The following is a 20,346-nucleotide window of genomic DNA, read 5'->3' as shown; positions in this document are numbered from 1 at the left end:
AATAGGGCAACATAGTTAATCGCGGAGTGGTATGAGTGAATGAACTGAGTCAACATTGATAAAATCAACATGTCATTGTAGTTTTTTTGTAACATTTTCTTGTGGAAATCATCATCATCACAGTCATCAATTTAGGGGTGTGGTAGCCCCATCTACCTTTGAGTGCAACAATTAGTACTGCTTTAGTGCATTAATGTAGACAGAAATTAGGCTACACCCTTAATTTTGTCCTTTGTGCATAATATGATGAAACAGGTCTTTGTGTGAGTAATATTTAATGACTTCTCTTATAGTGTACTTTTCGGTCAGTGTAGCAGAAGCTTTGTGTTCGAGAGTTACTTGTCATTGTTGCCAGCAGGCAAACTGCACTGTATATATTTAAATAACGGCTGTTTGCTGTTTACAAGTCTGCTAGACCACAATGCACTGGTGGGGGGGGGGGGGGGGGACAAGGACCTGATGGATGAATACTGATGAGGAAGACTGCTTGGCCACTCTCTTCATTAGTTAGTTGCCACCTTGAGTGCTGTCCGAGGCTGCCTCAGGTTACATCTCCCACAGAGGTCATAATGCCTTTAATCACAATAATAAACGACGAGGAAATATTTACTTTGCGCGTGTACAAGTTCAAAGCGCACATACACGAATGCAGGCACGAACGCGCACGCACTCGCACACAAAAGATCTAGTGCGCAAAAACTTTTGTGACTTTTTGCACATACGATTGGATTATGAAACGAATTTATCAAACAATTCTAAAACGCCTCTACTAATAAATGCATCATTGGTGATTATGGTGACACTGACATGACATGAGACTGAAAATATGGAACAAATGGAGGGGCCATGAACGCAGGGACGCCTCCCTATTGCACAATACTCAAGAGACGCGCGCGCACTGGACGTGGCGTGTACGTGGACCAGCTGCAAGTTTTCATTTTATAGCTTATCTGCCATTAACACCGCCTTTTACTCGCTCGCGCGCGCGCTCTCTCTCACTTGTAGTTCTCAGTGGCAATTAAGATAAATGTGGATTAGTTTGAATCTTGCAGACTATCGAACTGAGTAAATAATAGAGCAAGACAACTCGTTTAAATTTTGTTTAAAAGGTTGTTTAAAAGGCCTGTGGCGAAAACAGTTCGTCTATATTAATATTTGTTATTCTAAAAATTGGGTATGATGATAATAATTTTAAAAAATCAAAACATGTTTGAGTGCCTCCGTTTCTGTGGATCACCTGTTTTGCATTAACGAATTGAGGTATGTCTGGTTTTGTTTAAGACAGAAAGTAAATTCCGAGAAAGAGCACAGACCACGTGCTGGTTGCAGCCCTGCATTTCTTGCAGTGGGCACTTTTTTTTTTGTTCCGAGACTGTTTTCGAGGCAAAAGGGGCGGGTTGGATATTCAGATGAGCCGGAGTGACAGCTCCAGTTCCCCCCAATGCCGCGTGTGTGTATATGTGTGCGCGCGCGCATGTGTGTGCGTCCAACTCCATCGGCTCCTTCCCTTCCAACTCCTCACATAGCGCTGCGTACTAAAAACACCGGACGCTAGGGGATCAAGACGCGCGCCACCCAGCCTCTATTGGGCTCTTTGACAAACCTTACGGTGTTTTGCCACAAAGGGGGCTTTGGAGGGAAGACTTTTTTGGGGGGGGTTCAATTATTTCACTGTCTGATGTGACTGTTTGCACCGCCGGTTATTGAGTCGATTGTTGCCCGCCCTGTGCGCATTCCCCCTTCCCCTTGTGCGCCTTTTCCCCTCCTAACTCGTTTGGATCGGCTCTCTACCCCCACGCGCACCCATGTCTTATCCTCAGGGTTACCTCTACCAGCCCCCGGGCTCGCTGGCTCTGTATTCGTGTCCGGCTTATGGGGCCTCGGCTCTGGCCGCTCCACGGAATGAAGATCTGGCGAGGTCGTCTTCCGGCTCAGCATTTAGCCCGTACCCTGGATCGGCGGCTTTTTCCGCCTCGGCCAGCTCGGGCTTCTCCAGTCCGCTGTCATACTCCACGGACCCTGCCACGGGATTCCCATCGTACATGGTAAAATATATCTTGATATTGTGATTATTCAAGAGAGGCACGCGGATGCAGATGATCCAAAAGTGCGCATCGGGGCAGGTTTTATTTTATTATTATTTTTTTAATTAACACTCCCTTCTCTAATTATAAGGAAACTTATCAGTTAGGTTCAGGATACTGCGTGGTAGTGTCCTAACATTCAAATCAGCGGCATATTAATTTTAAATGGGAATTTAAAGCATGGTTGCGAGTTGCACTGGCTTAACAGTCAATGCGCAGCTAATTATGTAAAACTGAATACCCAGCGAGGGTATTCATTTAAGCTTTCCTCTCCCAGCAGTGAATTTATGGGTCGGAGGAAATTAATACAAAGCAACCAAACGCACTTTCTGGCTCGGCAGCTATTAGAAGTCGTTAAAACCACACTGGGACGAGAAATGTTGATATTTTACAGGAGAGTGAAATAAGGCTTGCCCCCTCGAAGCGCTTTAGCAGCGGTTAATAGATACAATTATAAATATATTTATACTTGTTAGCGTCGCTTGAAATAAATGTGAAAATTGATTTATGAAATGTAAGTAAAATGATTATCCAATTTTCCTGTAATGTTTAAGTAACTATCAAGCATGATGAAACATTACAAATAGACACAATGTTAATACCTATTTATTTATGTATTTATGTATTTATTCATTTATAAGTCATTGATTTTTTTGTATAGCATTTAAAGTTTAATAACCGAGCTAATTAACATATTTGATTTTCCCGGTAATTGGTAATGAGCTGGTAAAACAATGTGAGTTTTCAGCTTTGCGTCATGTTTTGCATTAAATAAGACAATGGATAGTCGTCACGCAGTTGTGTCTTAGAAAAATAAAATGTTTAATTTAAGCGTCCCTCCCTCCCCAGAGTTCTCCATATGAGGCACACACGACAGGCATGGCGGGGGCGTTAAGTTATCACCCCTACGGGAGTCCGGGGTACCCCTATCAGCTCAACGACCCGGCTTACCGCAAGAACGCCACTCGGGACGCCACGGCCACCCTGAAGGCCTGGCTGCAGGAGCACCGAAAGAATCCTTACCCTACCAAAGGGGAGAAGATCATGTTGGCCATCATCACCAAGATGACGCTGACTCAGGTCTCCACTTGGTTCGCCAACGCCAGGAGGAGACTGAAGAAGGAGAACAAGATGACATGGGCGCCCAGGAATAAGAGCGAGGATGAGGATGAGGAGGATGGCGACGGCGAGAGGAAGGATGTGGAGCGATCCGAAAAGAACTTGGATAACAGCGAGGCTTCGGCCGAGGATGAAGGTGGGCTGGACAACACGTGCATCTATTGGACTCCGACAACAACACTAATCATTGCCACTTTTAAAAATAAGAATAAAATGACTGAATTATTTCTCAAAATATTTTGAACACGAAAATCTGATTCGCTGGCCAATTAATTGACGCCATCATTTGAGGAACCTTTCATCCGTCGAGAAATTCAGGATTTATGTACGTTACACATATTGAAAAAGATCGATATTGGACTATTCAGAACGTGGCATTAAATAGTATTTATCATAAATGATGACGATAATAATATGCGTTATTTAAAGCTAACAAATTAACCTGACAGTTGATTAAAAGGAAATGGAGTAAGACTGATAACTCATCGACGTCAATTTATGTTAATATATGCATGTGAAAATACAAATAAATACCTCCGTTAATTCGGTAAAATCATTGAAATAGCTGACTCAAAAATGCTGCAAGAAAAACTTGACCATTAAGAACATTGAAAAAAATACAAAAAGCACGGTAAAAATGAACAATTATAAGCCACGTTGCATTTAATGATTACATTGATTACATTGCCTGCGATCATCTTTATTGATTTCACATACGACAATCGATGTTTCACGTTTTCATTCCTATTTCCGATCACTTTGTTCACAGGTATTAGTTTGCAAGTGGACACTCTGACAGACCACTCGTGTTCTACCGAGTCAGACGTGGAAAAGGTGGTGTGTCGGGTGGGAGATTTGGGCTCTGATCAGGCACGGGACAAATGTGAAGATGACGTGGAGGAGCAGAACCACGCCTCTCGCTTTCAGCTCTCCCCCAAATCGGTCACAACCTCGCCTCTGATGGGAGTCGAAGCGCCGGTTTTCACTCATCAGCACCATCACCTTCATCGCCTCCAACATCTCCAACGCGAGGATTTTGGTCGGAGCCTCGGCATGTGCAACACCATTAATGCCAATAAATCCTGCATTGAAAGTAGATCCTCCACGGGGGCTTCTCAGAACCCCAAACCCAAATTGTGGTCACTCGCAGAGATTGCTACATCAGACCCAAAGCAGCAACAGGGGCAACAAAACTGCCCCTCCTCCTCTTCTATCAGCGGGGGACTTCTGACTCCCCCGACTCCCTCCACAGCCTCCCCGTCTGCCACTTCACCCTCTCTCTACGCGACCCCCTCCCTCATCGGAAGACCTATTTATTACACTTCGCCCTTTTATAGCAATTACACAAACTACGGCAACTTTAGCCCACTGCAGGGCCAAAGCATCCTGCGCTACTCCAACTCTTCCGGGGTAAGTCTGGCTGCAGCAGCCGCCGCCGCAGCCGCTGCAGCCGCCGCAGCCAGCGAGGGTCTCGGCTCCCACCAGGGCTCTCCGGAGGCCGGCGCGCAGCCGAAACAACTCAGACCCGACTCGCCCCTACTTAAAATAAACTCAAACCAGACTGTTGGTGGTGTAGAGCAACATCAAAAACCGCATTACAGACTGGCAAATCTGGAGGCAAAGAAGGGCACGTAATTGATCGTGAGCAAGTGAGGCATCTTTAGATTGTATTTTAAACACACAAAAGCTGGAAGAAGACATAGCTCACTTGTTTCTAAATGAAACACCACTTTTTTTTTTTTTAAACCCGTGTTGTCACTGAGAAGATCATTACTTTCTCATTATAATTTTTCTTTTCCATTGAGCGCGACAAACGCATAAAAACACGCTTGTTTTATTTGGGAGTAAAACTGAACGACGTATTCTAAGCAAATTAAAATACATTTTGCAGGAAAAAATGTACTTTATATTTTGATGTTTTTATTTGTTCGGGTTGAAATGTGCGTGCAGCGTGCACCTAGTTAATGACTCAAACTAACGACAAATAGACCCACGTCAATATGTGCTCACGTGCAACAAGTGAGTCCGATCAAACTTGGGGACGGTGCATTTCTCTTACTGCTTGCCGTCGAGGATGATCCAACACTTGCCTACATGCAAATTATCTATTTCCACCGACTTCATAAGCATGGTATGATTTGGGAATTTTACTCTGGACTGACCATGTCCTGTAATTTTTGAGGGAAGTGACTGTCCCGCAGTCTTTTATATTTATTTCCAACTTCTGCAGGTAGGTGTCACAATTGCTTTGAGTTTAAAAGGCAGAGTGGACACCACATTTTAGTGGCGCGTACACGTTTTGGCTCACACTAAAGGTCTCCAGTGCCACCATATAGCCGAACTTTCAACAGCGCACACATTTAATATGTTGTTATGTTTGATATGCTTTGCAGTCACTTTATTGTATGCTATATTATTATTTGACCTGTGCTCACTGTTTTTCAATTTTCCCAACATATGTGATTATGTTATTTCTCAGGTTTCTCTTGGTTTGCTATTTCAGTACATTGTATTTGTGTGAAAACATAATTTGGCTTTTTTGTCAAACCTTTTTTAAACATTAATGCAAAGAACGAGCCAGAAGAGAACCTGTGTGGACTTCAAAGTGGAAAAGCCTACATTTGATATTTATTTTTTTAAATAATGGCGAAATTATGCCTATAATTTATGCAAGTTGTATTGCAAAAATCAGTGAACAAAAACTGACATCTGTCGTCTGTTTTTTCTGTAAATATATACATTATAAATATATATAGATATATAAACAGTTTTTATTTGGGACAAGCAACACAATCTTATGAGGATTAGGCCTACTCCTGATAATTTATACATTTTAATGTAAATAGAAATGAAAACGGGCGCTGGCGGAATACTGTGCTTGTGGCAATTCAAAGTATAGGAAATATTAAACTGTTTTCCCAACTGCTATATTTTCAAGAGTCCTTTGATTCTATCACTCAATTATCTATCTATCTATCTATCTATCTATCTATCTATCTATCTATCTATCTATCTATCTATCTATCTATCTATCTATCTATCTATCTATCTATCTATCTATCTATCTATCTATCTATCTATCTATCTATCTATCTATCTATCTATCTATCTATCTCTGTTCATCCATCCATCCTTCTGTTTCTGTCCATCTATTCGTCTGTCCATCAGCACCATTCTCTTTTTGCCCTTTTGCACATTTATTTGAACATGTGATTAATAAAGCCACTGTGGGACACATCAGACGTTTCTCCCAGTGGGACTCATCCCTAGAGCTTTTTTAGACGAGTTCATGCAGGGTGGGTCTACCCTGCCTGCTTCATTATAACTACATGGCACTGAGCGATCCATAAGACTCTATCTCAACATCTGCCAGCTCCAATGGGCTGTGTGATGGGTCCTAATAGGACAGGCTTTCCTCTGCTTCTCATCATGGCTGTTTAAAATGGCCTGTTCTCGGCCTCAGCTAATTAAGCACTTTAGGGACGAAAAACATAAGTTATTTGCAGTGGTATTTCTTACGTGTCTGTGTTGAAGTCAATATCAACTGTCTATCATTTTGATTTACAAAGCTCATTGCTGCAGTTTAAGGGCTAATCGTGTATTTTGAATTTGAGAATAGTCGAGTCTTGCCCAAATCACACTAATCCCTCTCATTACTGTAATATTAGGGTTTGGTGGTGGGAAAAAAATGACAATATTTTACTTCTCTTATTTCAGTCTAAATTTTTTCATAATGTGATGCTTTATTTGAATGCATGCTTTATTGTCAGGTGGGCTTTATTGGGGACTCAACATTTAACACCAGAGGTACTTTACAGAGTAAATAGGGAGTCTGCCTTTTACTCTCCCACTCCCTTTCTTTCTCCAAATTACTGCTGCTACCTCCAAATGTCAACATTTGTTCCCAATAAAGATAGTTATTGTTACTGTAAAAAATGTCTCGCCACCGGTCGCCTTTGAACACATGAAATGAGACTCCTACCCTGCCTCTGTGTTTGATTGGGAGCAGTGGCAGGTGAAAATGGGAGCAAGGCATTCATTGCACATAACAGAGCTCAAGCTGTGAAGTCTGTTGTGAATTTATGTCACAATTAGTCACAATTGCACAGAGGCTCCTCTGTTTCCTTTTCAAGTAACTATTTGCAGAAGAACTCAGCTTGACCTTGAGTCAGTTCACATTGATCTTTAAGGCCAGGGCAAAACAGACGATTTAGTGCCCTGCCAAGGCTTGAAAATGTAAGAATGATTCACCTTTGTTTTAGAGAAAAGGAACAATTCATCTAAATATTCTTTGAATCCTACCCGTGCAAATCAAACGTTATAATGCTATCCTATAGTTTACCGGAAAGAGTATGTTCATCCATACTAATGACTAGTTGTCATTGAGAGCTAAATAGATGTTATCTGAGTGCTCATGGCTTCATGCAAGTGTAGACTGTAGAACAAGTGGACTCATTTCCCTTATCGTTAATCAAATAAGCAGCTCATATATGCAGATAATTTATGAGCTCTTTGTATCCTTTTATCTTCCATCAACCCTTTCTCCTCTAAAATGCTTAAGACATTAATCTCTGACGCTCACCTGTGTACCAATCGGCCGACAAGTATTATTACAGCAACAACATATTCCACTTGAACGTTGTATAATAATTTTCAGTGGCTCAAGTTGGCATATTGAATTAGAGCATCTAATAATATTTGAAGGGGAACAAAGTCCAGGCACATTTTCATTGACACAAACAATTTTAGTCACTCGAAAACTCAGAATTTGTATTTGATGACACATTTTTGGGTGCGTAGAATGTTGCTATATATCACATATAGCAATTTTCTAGCGTGAAAACGGACATAGTGGCCTACTGGTTGACACATCTGTCTCAGAGTTCAAAGATCGTGGGTTTGAATACGGGCTCTAGCCTTCATATGTGGAATTCGTATGTTCACCCCGTGTTTGAGGGATTTCGCTGGGTAGTTAAGTTTCCTCCTACATTCCAAAACAAGTATTTTGAAGGCAAAAGACGAAAACGATATAAAACATAAATCATCATATCACCAACATAGGAAAAATATCTCTAGCGTTGCTTATATGTATTTGTACCTCAGCAGTAAATGACACACATTAAAATGTGTTTTCAAAACAAGAGTCATATATTATTATATCAATAAAAATGATTCTTCACCAAAAAAGCAAGTCAGATCAGTTAAAACTCATGGGAAACCTTTATATGCTGTCAAACAACCATTCATTCGTTTTCTATACTTTATATATGGACAGAGAGGACTGTTTTATTGTCAGTGGAATGCGCTAACCACTCGGTCACCATGCCATCCCTATATATTTCGCCTTTTATTGGACTCATGTGCAGAAGTGGAACTAATGCAGGGGTGGGTGAGAGTCTGCAAAACAAGTGGCAAAAAAATCAGTTACAGATGTGTTTAATAGTGCACATCAAAGTAGATGAGGGACTTTAAAAATGAGTTTGAGGTCTTGTCCTCTCATAAAAGTGTCAACCCAAATATTCACAAAAAGATGATCAAGGGGAGTAAGAAGTGCACATTCTGACACACAAGCTTTCAGATATGTATATAAACATGTAGCCTTCCATACTTGCATGTCACACACACACACACACACGAACACATATTCACAAATGCACACACAAATTCACGAGTACTGAAACCGCTCAAACAAGCCCATTAGAAGACCAGACTTCCACCACTAATTGACAGTTATATTTAATGCCTGTGGTGAGTAAACACTTCAGGGTAGTGCACTGAACCTTTGGGCCATAAATCAGAGGAAAACTGGATGGACAGGAAAACTCTCCCAAAGGTAGTGGTAAAAGGTGAGGTGGTGCCAAACACATAAAATTAAGTCATTGAGTTAATGTCTATTATTGCACACCCGTCAGTCCATCTGTAAAGTGTCTTTTTATACTTTGTCAATACTATTATGGTGTTTTATTGCTCATAAAGATGTTTCTGTTTGCATAGTTGCAGGATATAATGCATCTGTCCATCCATTTCCTGAACCGTTCTATCCTCACAAGGGCATGCTGGAGCCTGTCCCAGTTGACTTTGGGCAGTAAGCGCGGGACACTGTGATCTCATTGCCAGCCAATCACAAGGTAATCATAGACAACTCACAATTCACACTCACAATCACACCTAAGGACAATTTGTAGTGGACAATCGGCCTATCATGCATGTTTTTGGAATGTGAGAGGTATGTGGACAAAACCCACACAAGCACGGGGAGAATATGCCCACTCCGGAGCCAGAATCAAACCCTGCACCTCTGAACTCTGAAGCGGATGTAGTAACCAGTGCATCACCGTCCTGCCCTGGATATAATGCAAATTAGTTTAAAAGACACACACATGTATGTTGCGTTGCGAGGAGTAAGAGCATAGTACAAGGACTCAAAGCCGGTTATCAATAATATTAAATTAACAACAACTGTAGGTTGTTTTATTTCTGTGCAATGCAGAGATCACTTTTTTTTTAAATTGTAGCATATCAGAAGACTTCTGATTGCATGTGTTTCACTCAAATACACAGGAACATAACTATGCTCACTATGATACGTGTCAAGTGCGGTTAACATGCAGCTTGCCCTCCGAGCTGGATTGCAAATTGACAGCTTTTAGATTAGTGAGTCCAACAGCCGACTGAAACAGACAAGTGAAATGTCATTTTCTCTTCCTATCTATCTCAAGTGATTTATAAATGAGCTTAACATGTCTGCGTAGAACTACCAGTGTAGCCCAGCTTCCCATCCCACCATGTACCCTGCCCCCCTTCCCCTCCTTCACGTAAGATGTGAGGCACATGGGGAAGTGATTAATGTTAAATAGTATCTGTCAGGCTAATTAAATAAAGCTTTGCTCAGAGCCAACTCTTTAGTGCCATGACTTTTCACTTAAATTGAGAGCTCTCACTCTATAAGCTATGTTCTCAAAATGGTATAATGAACTACTGCATACTGCATCATACTGCATTTAATGCAAATATATATATATATATATATATATATATATATATATATTACATACAAAGGTGATTGGAAAAAAAACAACTCATGCAACATTTATTGATATAACTAAAATAACTGGAGGGGAAAAACTGTCAAATGGATTATTCAATGGCTGCTAAACGTGCAAATGCAATATAGTGTTTCTTGGAGGTCTGACTTACTTATTGTGTCTCCATTGCAAACTAAATGAAACTGTATCTTCCAGTCAAAAATCCTCCCCTACCACCACTTTCACCACCCACGAGCAAATGTTCCTCCCTCCCTTCCGTTCCTCCTACGAAAGCTCTGACTGTACTCTTCCAGCTCTAAATAGGGTTATTCCCCAAGAGATAGAGGGAGGGGGGCTAGGGATAAGAGGTATGGTGCACTTTGAGCCAAACACACTCTCCTCTCTCTCGACATCTTCAATCTCTCCCTCTCTGAGGACAATCTTTCTTTTGACTCCCAACCCACCATGGAATATTAGTCCTTTTGCATTTAATCAGCCAACACTTGCACCCAAAAGAGTTTCAATTCATTAAAAGCACTCAGATATTCAGGCCAGCTGCCTCCTGGAGACTGGCTCAAGACAAGGTGGAGACAGACAGGCAGACGTGCGTATGTGTGCGTGTGTGTGTGTGTGTGTGTGTGTGTGTGTGTGTGCGTGTGTGTGTGTGTGTGTGTGTGTGTGCATGTGTGTGTGTGTGTGTGTGTGTGTGCGTGTGTGTGTGTATGTGGGTTGGGTGTGTGGGTGTGTGCTTGCGTGTGTGGCCCAGTGTGGAAGTGTACGCAGACTTTTTATGAGTGGGGTGGGGAATATTGTGCGTGTGTTTCCTCACATTTTTTGAGGAAACCCAAACCTCAACACTGACTGGTATGTCCTCAGCATTATTCTACCACAGCTAAATCCAACCACATTACATGGTGTGACTGTTTGCATGTCAATGTGTAGACGTGAAGGGGAAAAACACAGACGTACGTATATGCACACCTACAACTGAGCATGCCTACACTAAACATAGGCACACACCAGCTCAGCAAGGGTTTTAAAGTCGAGACTGTTGAGCCATCTATAAGCAAGCAAAGCGCCTTACACCTTCCTATTGCAGAGAGTTGAGCTTGCATTGTAATACAATTACGCCGATGATGAACATGTTAAAATAGAGAAGTAGTTACAGTAACAGCATTTGCAGCACGTAACTACCACCTCTAAAATAACTAAATACAAAATAAGTGGAACAAGGCTACTGTTATAGTTGCTTATGTGTGCTTATTTTTAAATGAGGCTGAGTGTTTACAGTATATGACTGGGTGTGAAGCATGCACCTGCAAAAAAGTGTGTGCCCTATGCAGAATACTCTCCAGAAACCAGATGGCTCCAGTGTAGCTTAGGAATTCTATGCATATGCATGCATTTGTTGTACCTCTGCAAGGAAATATTGTCACCCTCCTTTTTTTTCTTCCCCAAGAATAATCATGTGATCAAAACCGATCTATTATCCATCCATCCATTATCTGTACCGCTTGTTCCCACAGGGGTCACGGGCGTGCTGGAGCATATCCCAGTCGTCATCGGGCAATAGGCGCTTGCCAGTTGCAGGACACCTATAGAGACAAACAAGCAGTCAAACCCACATGCACACCGTCACTGGACAGAAATCGATTCCACAACTCAGGTGTGTGTACCCCTACACTATCAGTGACTATGATATGGTATATAATCTGATATATGATATGATGTGATATATGAGTATGATATATGATATAATTATATGATATGATATGATATGATATGATATGATATGATATACAGGCAGCATGGTGACGCACTGGTTAGCATGTCCGCCTCACAGTTAAGAGGGGGAAGGGTTTGAGTCCACCTCCGGTCCTCCCTGTGTGGAGTTTGCATTTTCTCCCCGTGCCTGCGTGGGTTTTCTCCGGGCACTCCGGTTTCCTACCACATCCCAAAAACATGCATGGTAGGCTGATTGAGTATGCCAAATTGCCCGTAGTTGTGAGTGGCTGGCAATCAGTTCAGGGTGTCACCCGCCTACTGCCCGATGACTGCTGAGATAGGCTCCAGCACGCCCGCGACCCCCTTGGGGCAAGCGGTACAGAAAAGGGATGAATGGATGGATATGATGACATATGATATGATACGATACAATGTGATATAATATATTAAAGGTATTGAAACAATTTATTCAAATCTCAGTTTTCTAGACGAGAAGTACAACAGTAGCATGCAGTCTGGGAAAAGTTTCATGTTCCCAAAACACTTATTAAATCACCAACTGTAGTTTTTCATTCCATTTGACAAGCTGTCTTCTTCACCCGCACACATCTCAAAAATTCCTTGCTAAACACATTTTGCGGGTGACGTTATCTGTACAGGAATCTGACCTTGCTGCACTCAACTTCACTATGATCTTATATCTGTTTTTCTCCTGCTGTTTGAGTCTACTATACATACTACAATATGTGAATGAAGAGCACAGCTGATGGTGCTGCTTTGACAAGTCATAGATTTCACACCATCCGGACTGAATTCCCACTCATGAGAAAATATGCGGTCAAGGCATTCTGCCTGTGAGAGATGTAACTAATATGATCCCCATCATCCCATTTAAGAGGATACTAATATCAAGCATGATCAAAAGAGCAAATCAATTATCTAGAAATCATAATACAAATCACATGTCTTGGAGTCACTTTTGTTTTTATTCAGACTATACATTTTGCCAATTTTAGATACATTTATCCATCCATTCTCCGAAGCGCTTATTCAGTTGCATATTGTGGCATTTTGCATGTGACAAAAAAAAATCTTGAATTTGTTTAACACATAGCATAATAGTGACATTTTAGATTCAAGAGATACAAATAAATTTCTTTCCTTAATAAATATGCACTATTTATTTTAGAAATCCACTTTATTCATTAATGAATACACACAATGTATCCTGCTCATTGAACACAGATACAGTTTGAAGTATTTGTTTTATAAGATTTAATTTTCATTGTTAATTTTTTTTCTTGGCTGACTCAACTGAGCGTCCAAGCTGATTAACAGTCAAATGAGAGATTCATGTAAGAATTATCACTGCAATTAATAATTGGTTCATCATCTTATTGGTGCAAATAAGTGTCCATCTGTTCATTTTATGGTGAAATATATTTTATTGACAAGGATGTGTCCATCCAACCATAATGTCTTCAACTAACCTTGTAAGAAAGATAATCTAACATAAGAACAATTTGGTAAGAACTGTCTTTCAAGTGCACATTGAAATGACAATAAAAAAAGAGCCAAGACTTAGGAACATGGATTAGAGTGCAGTGGAAGTCTCTTAGGAGGCCCTGTTTCCCCCCTGTCTCTCCAAACAGTCTGAGGCAAATGAGCATGCCTTACAAGATCTGATTGGGTGTAAATTAAAACTTCATTAACCGTCAGTGCCGATTAACAGGCAGAGGAACGCCTTTGTTTAAGTTCATCATATTGGTGTCTCTCATTTGCTAATGTTGCATCATATATAATTAATGTTCCTTTATGTCGTCAGCATCCAGCTTTGATCTTCAGCCACCCCCAACAGTGTGGTGTTCTTTTTAAATATGTATTACACGGTCACATTAATTGGGTTAAACAGGTCAAAGTTCATAATGAATTAATCTTTCCACTGTACATTTGATTTGATGAATAATATGTTTATTAATTGAAAATATATTTTAAAAAAAACCTTCAAACAAGTAAGAGAAAATCAGACAGTAATCCCTCCAAAGGCCATTTGGACAGACAGTGTTACACATTGCCTTACACTAACAATTTGATAACCTTCTCACCTGAACACGCTTTACAGCCAAGCACTGCCCAGGATATTTGATCGAAAGATAATTACAGATGGTGAAGATACATTTTTTTCACCTCTTCTCCGTGTATCCATTTCTTGAGGGTAGAAAAATGACGACTAAAGCAGAATTTGTCAGTTTGAAGATGTGAGAAACTCTGTAAAATCAAACATGGCCAATTAGTGAAGTGTCAGCTGCCATTTTTTTCCCTAGCTCACCCTGATTTTCTTTGATGCCACGTAACGTTCAGTAGATGTGGGTTTCAAGCACTTTCTTGATGTATTGGTTTTGACGAAGGTGAGGTTGCTACTCAGAGGTTTGAAACAACCACTTATGAAGCTTTAGAGGAATGACACCAATGAGAAAGTGTTTTTGAAATTTTATTTGATGCGCTTGAGATGATCAAGGATGAATGAAAGCTGTTTGAATACACTCATTACACGTGATTACCTGTCCATTTGAAGATCTTACACAAAGCCAAAGCCTTAATACTATCAATTAACCAACAGTCATGGTTTCAACGCTCCGTGATTTGTCGGAGATAGTCTACTGAGTCGACCATACAATTAATCATTATTTCCCTCTGTAAACGAATATTTCAAATTTAAACAATTGTTCCAGTCCCCTAAATTTCATTTCATTAACTTTGTAGACTCCACCATAATATATAAACTTTTTCTGTGACTGTTATCATGACCTTTTCCTACTTCTACTAAGTCTAACCACTGAAGCCAATTCATAGGATGTGGCTGCAGGGAAACAGTCCACTACAAACATCAAACCTTTCAGTAACACTGGATTTTCTGTTTTGTATTCCGTATTACAATAATGTGGACAATGGGCCATATTCTACTTTATATTTGTTGCTTGGAGCTGGAAACAAGAGGTGCATTGGTCATAAATTGAGAACATGGACTGTAATATTTACAACTTTGAATATTTTAATTCAATAATTATTCAGGCATAATAGATTTTACTCATGCATTTTAAACTACAATGACAACTAACTCACATCATAAGGTGCTCCTCCACAAGTGATTGTACTCACTTCTGTAGACAAGGTTACCTTTGTTGTTTTGGCCCACCTTGCCAACTGCCTTTTGCATGAGCTTCCCCTTAAAGCCTGCTGTGGATGCTACAAAACCCACTGACACAACCAGGGTAGTGTGAACTTGAGCACACACATTATCACATGCATGCAAGCACGCATACTCATGTGCAGGCTCGCTCATTGACAATCATTTTCCACCTCCGCACAAGCGACCCCCATCACCCTTGGGTGATGAACAACATCTGCTTATCCATCCCTTCGTCCCTGCCCCTGGCATGGCTGCTGGCTTCCTCCTGGCTGCACTGCCACAATGACATCTTGTCTGCCTTTCTGTCACCCATTACTAAAATGTGTAGTGACAATCGGGCTTTTTTTTTTAATGAACTCGTTTCTCATATTAACCTGGGACCAGTAACACCGGCTTTCATGGCTTCTGCATTTTATTGTGAAGTCTTCTGTTTCACCTTATAGTGACTGGTTTTAGCCTTGGAAAAGTAGAACAGCTCTTCCTGTTGCCCAGTATGATGCTGAGGACAAGTAAACTTTGATATTTCTTCGGAGAAGGATTAACAGGACTTAATAAAAAAATAATAAATAAATGACCAGTTTGCAAAATCTCTCTATTTGTAATCCAAATTGACTGTCCTCAGATTGTGTGAGGTCACAATAAATGTTGCTTGGAAGGCATAATCCTCTGTGCCCCGCCTTTTTTTACCCATTTTGGCCAGTGACTCCCTCACAGGTCTGCAGTCCCGTTGTCTTTTGACACAGACAGATGACATGTTTATTAGCTTGTCAGACGCTTGTCCTTGCTCATACTGTCTTTATCTTCCTCACAAAAAACAACTATAAACTACAACACACACACACTCCTTAATAGTATGACTTTGCAATTTGAACCTACCAAACACTATTTCTTTGTGTCTTACCTCCATTTTCACTTCATCTTCGTCTGTCTTGCTTGCTCTTATAACACAGCTAAAACAATCATCTCCACTGTTTGGTAATTGGGACGAGCTCCCGTGGAGATGAGCAGGCAATGTGCTTGATGAGGCATAAAATGATGATTAATTAATTTACTGCTCAGTTGGTCATCATACTGAGAGCTGTATGAGACTCCCAGCAGTCAGCCATGAGACTTGCCCAGAAATACCATTAAAACATACTCATTTAATTCACTCATTGTGCTATCAAGTCTTATGAGACAAACTTTGTCTTTAGTCTCAGAAACAGAGACATTTTCCTTTCCCCTAAATTCATCTATTTTAATACGACAGACCTAAAAATAACAGAGAAGCCTGCTTGCCTTCTTCTTGGGTTGTCTTCAAGCAGGTCATTTCAACTCTGCAAAGGATGAAGGATCAGAACATGCCAGACAACAACAAATTCCAATACTGGTGGAGGACGTGTTAATGAAGCCCCCTCCCAAAAATATATGTATATATATTTAAAAAAAAAGAAAGAAAGAAAGAAAGAATATTGAATTAAACCAACTTGATTAAATATACTTTAAATAATGTTAAGTAAATGCAACACAAACAAAGATCTTACTATTAGGATTAGGATATGCTGTTGTCAGTGAATGACAAAAAGAAAAAAAGGTAGGGAAATGGAGAAAAGCCGTGACAGGAAAAGAGTGATAAACATCAGGGAGAGAAACACTTGGATTTTTCAGTCCGTCTCATTTTCATTCCATTCTGTGAGTTTAGACTTGTCAGTGTGATTGATCATCTGATGTAGTGATGCCCGCCAATCACTCCCATCAAAACACTCTATTTTCCTTTCCTCCTTTTTATCACTAACTCCGATCAGATATGCAATTACAATACAGTGAGAAGAATCAGAATAAGGGCAAGGTGCCACGTATAAAGAGCACTTTTATTTTAAATGTCTTCGATATGTAAAAAAGTGGTCATTTCAAGCTAAGTGCCAAGATGAAAGAGGAGAGTCTGATGGTGGCCCTAAGATTTGCACCACCAGAAAAGAAGAATCTGAGTCTATGTGGGAGGTAAAGGTAATATTGAAGGGCAAACAGAAAAACAATCAAAGAAAACACTAGGGAGACCAAGGGACATCAGTGGAAGGGAACAGTAAGGGATAATTAAGAGGGCTTACTGACTGGAGAGTGGTGCAGTCAACTAGCTGGTGATGATGGCAGGTAGACCACTATATCCTTTCATGCTCCATTTATTATGTCATGTTTCAGGGGTTGTTTGTATCTTTTGTAGTGGCGTGCAGGTACGAAATGCATTAGGAGAGATATGGTACACAAGGGGAAGACAGGCAAAGACAAAATGTGTACACTGGGAAGACAGGGAAACAAACCAAAACAAAATCACAAACTGAAAATGATCTACACTAGTGTAATGTCAAAACTCCCAAATAAAAGAAACAAAAGAAAAACAGACCTGATTTATATATGTTCATTTTTCTGTACAGTTTTCAACGATGGAAATAATTGTGTTATTTCTTCTAGACAGTGTACTGGGACAAGTCGACATTTCTAGGGGATCAAAAGTCACATTGCAACACATCTAAATAAGTCATAGGCAACAAATAAAGAACACTGGTCATAATAATTGTTACATGGACTGATATTGAAAATGACAAATGGTCTTTCATGTCGCTTTAACTTCTTCTACTGTTTGTTCACATTGACTCTTGGGCCTTTCAGGTGTGAGCTCATTCCATTATAGACCATTCTTCTGGGGCCAAACATGTCAGACAAACAACAAAAAACATTGTAACACGGCCGTGACCAACTACAGAAAGAGAGTGTTTAGCTTCAGGCTATGTCCTTAGGACACAGTGCCTCAAACCTCATCGGGCATTGCTCCATGAAAGATGTAAGTGCAAATCCATCAGAAACTCTTCTCAAGATATTCTGTTGTGGAGCACAAACATGGCAAGGGTTTGGGAGTGAGTGCATACCTCTTTACTCTGCTGCGTCAGAAATATTTCACCTTCCACCAAGATCACACACATACACACAACACATGCACACTACACATACAGTACGTACGTGAAACCTGGACAGCTAAACGAAAAGCCTGCGCTGTAGACCTTGTCAGTTCTGTTCATATTATACCTGACAGTGAGACACAACCAAAGCTGTGTCAAAAGACAAGCCCTTAGCCTCTCTAACAGAGGCAGCACATGGGGAATGGCTTTATATGTCTACTGGTAGCCTCTGCTAGCAGGTTGACAGGTGCCAGCCTTGACAGCTAATAGAATTTCTCCTCTAGTAAACAGTTTCTTTCTGTTGGCCTAGTGTAATGAAACATGCATGGAATAGAATTTAGAAAAGCAACTAATAGCAGAGGGATGTAAAAAAGTAAATCATCTCAAAATTTGTCTGAAGAAATACTTGACCTTCCAATCTTAAACTTTTTACCAAGACTATATGTAACTGAAACAACACTATGCAGACAAATGTTTTAGGTTATGTGCATTTATTATATACTTTTTGTACAAACTTATTTTCTTACTTACATACTTACTTATGTAGAAATTGTGTACTTTTTTGGAACATTGTACATTATTTTATAGACAATATAATGTGATTAGTTCCCTGTTCATAATGTTACTCAGGTTCACGTTGGGCAATACTGATCCACTTTCCTGCTAGTTTCACAGATGACCTCTTAGTCACCAATAGACGATGGTAAGCAGAGTCGCCCACCAAATTATTTATATGCAGGCCAACAGACAACCACCCCCACCACAGGACTCAAATTCAGCTTCAACAAAGTTACTGTTTTGCTCTTTCTAAATTAGTACCAACTGGCTCACGTGGCTTTAGTGCCAGACCGGCCTGCCTCCAACATGTGTAGGTTTGTATATCTTATGTATGTTTGAGTTGATTGGTTTAAGAGATACTTTGTACAGCAGCAATGGTCTGCTGAACCTTTGATCCACTAAATTGTTAATGAGGGATTTGATTAGTAACAACAGACCGCCCCGACTATACTACTGCATATGGGATCAGTGTCTGGGTCAAGAAAGAGGAGGAGGTGAGCTGTTCGGTAAAATGCCTGCCACGGTCTTACAAACTTCTCAAACAAAATCATGGATAGTGTAGTTTACACATTTCTTGAATTGAATCTGCTACTTAGAACAGGTGGGGCTCATAACTTTACTGTAATTTCTGGACTATAAACCGTACTCAAATATAAGCCACACCAGCTAAAATTAGGGAAAAATCAGGTATGTTCATTTATAAGCCACACTGGAGTAGGCTGCAGGAGTTTTAATGTTTAATTTCCATGTATAATAGAATATGCACAAATCATACTATATCATAAAAATCATGAAAAAGCTGTACATCGGGCGCACTGGACTATAAGCTGCAGGGTTCAAAGCCTATGGAAAAAGTAGCACCTTATGGTCTGTAAATATGGTATGTAACTTTCTCGATAAGTTTTATTTTGACCACAGATATTTTTAAGGATGTTCTTCACATGGACATATGGATGCATATATTGGAGTCTAATCGTCAGCCCAGAATGTGTACTTGAGGGAAGATATGATGACATTTATTGACGTCTATTTATGTATGTATGTATGCAATTCTATCAAATATATTTTTACAAGGATCAAGTATAAAATGCCTTTTTAGTGGTGTGCATAAACTGACACCTGCCATCCTAGGACAATGTTAAGCTACATTGGGTAGGAGCCACAACAGCAAGCACTAATGTCATGCCATCGTCTTGTCAGCACCCCTTGCCTACTCAATAATTTACATCAAGGTGTCAGACAAAGCTGCCTTGGCTCATTCAACCCCTGTTAAAAAAAGAAAAAAGAAATCAACTGCTTGCTTCACTTTTTACATCCCCCAGCTCCTCCTGGTGGCAATGTTTGTGTTATGAGTTAAGCGTATCTAAATTTTGAATTTATAGCGCACAATTTTCCAATTTTAAACGACAACAATAACAAAACCATCAAAGACAAAAAAATAAATTGCACGATAAACACAAATTGAATGGACAAAGGTTCACGCTTTGGTAGATTTTTAAATAGTGACATAATAAATATAATAGCTTGATTCAAAAACTTGGATTTTGTATTCTAGTTAATAAATTAGAAACACAAAAATGTTCTAACTTGGTTTGGTAAGCGTAATTGTTCCATTTTTTGCAGCAATGTTGTGGAATATTCTCACACTTTAATGTGTAAATGGTTTTGTCAGTAAACAGAATGAAATATGTCACAGTTTAAACCGAATACAC

The 20,346-nt window shown here is 40.1% G+C and overlaps 1 protein-coding gene and 1 long non-coding RNA gene across 3 annotated transcripts in view; both read left to right on the top strand.

The window, feature by feature from the left end:
* LOC148392145 (uncharacterized) overlaps positions 1-20,346 on the top strand; it is a 247,396-nt gene that overhangs the window by 204,021 nt on the left and 23,029 nt on the right. For both annotated transcript variants that reach the window (XR_015860896.1, XR_015860897.1), the window contains exons 7-8: positions 9,198-9,331; positions 11,755-11,894. This is a non-coding gene — a long non-coding RNA (uncharacterized LOC148392145). The remainder of the gene's footprint in view (positions 1-9,197; positions 9,332-11,754; positions 11,895-20,346) is intronic.
* On the top strand, positions 510-6,131 carry irx2a (iroquois homeobox 2a). Its single transcript, XM_088387453.1, has 3 exons — positions 510-2,045; positions 2,934-3,339; positions 3,973-6,131. The coding sequence occupies exons 1-3, from the start codon at positions 1,806-1,808 to the stop codon at positions 4,836-4,838; spliced, it is 1,512 nt and encodes a 503-aa protein (XP_088243579.1). The 5' UTR covers positions 510-1,805; the 3' UTR covers positions 4,839-6,131.

This window comes from Syngnathus floridae, chromosome 10 (assembly GCF_059516105.1).
Source record: "Syngnathus floridae isolate MCC-2025c chromosome 10, RoL_Sflo_1.0, whole genome shotgun sequence".
In the NCBI taxonomy this organism is placed as follows: domain Eukaryota; kingdom Metazoa; phylum Chordata; class Actinopteri; order Syngnathiformes; family Syngnathidae; genus Syngnathus; species Syngnathus floridae.
The sequence above is the reverse complement of the archived record's forward strand: the minus strand, read 5'-3'. Positions and strand labels throughout refer to the sequence as shown.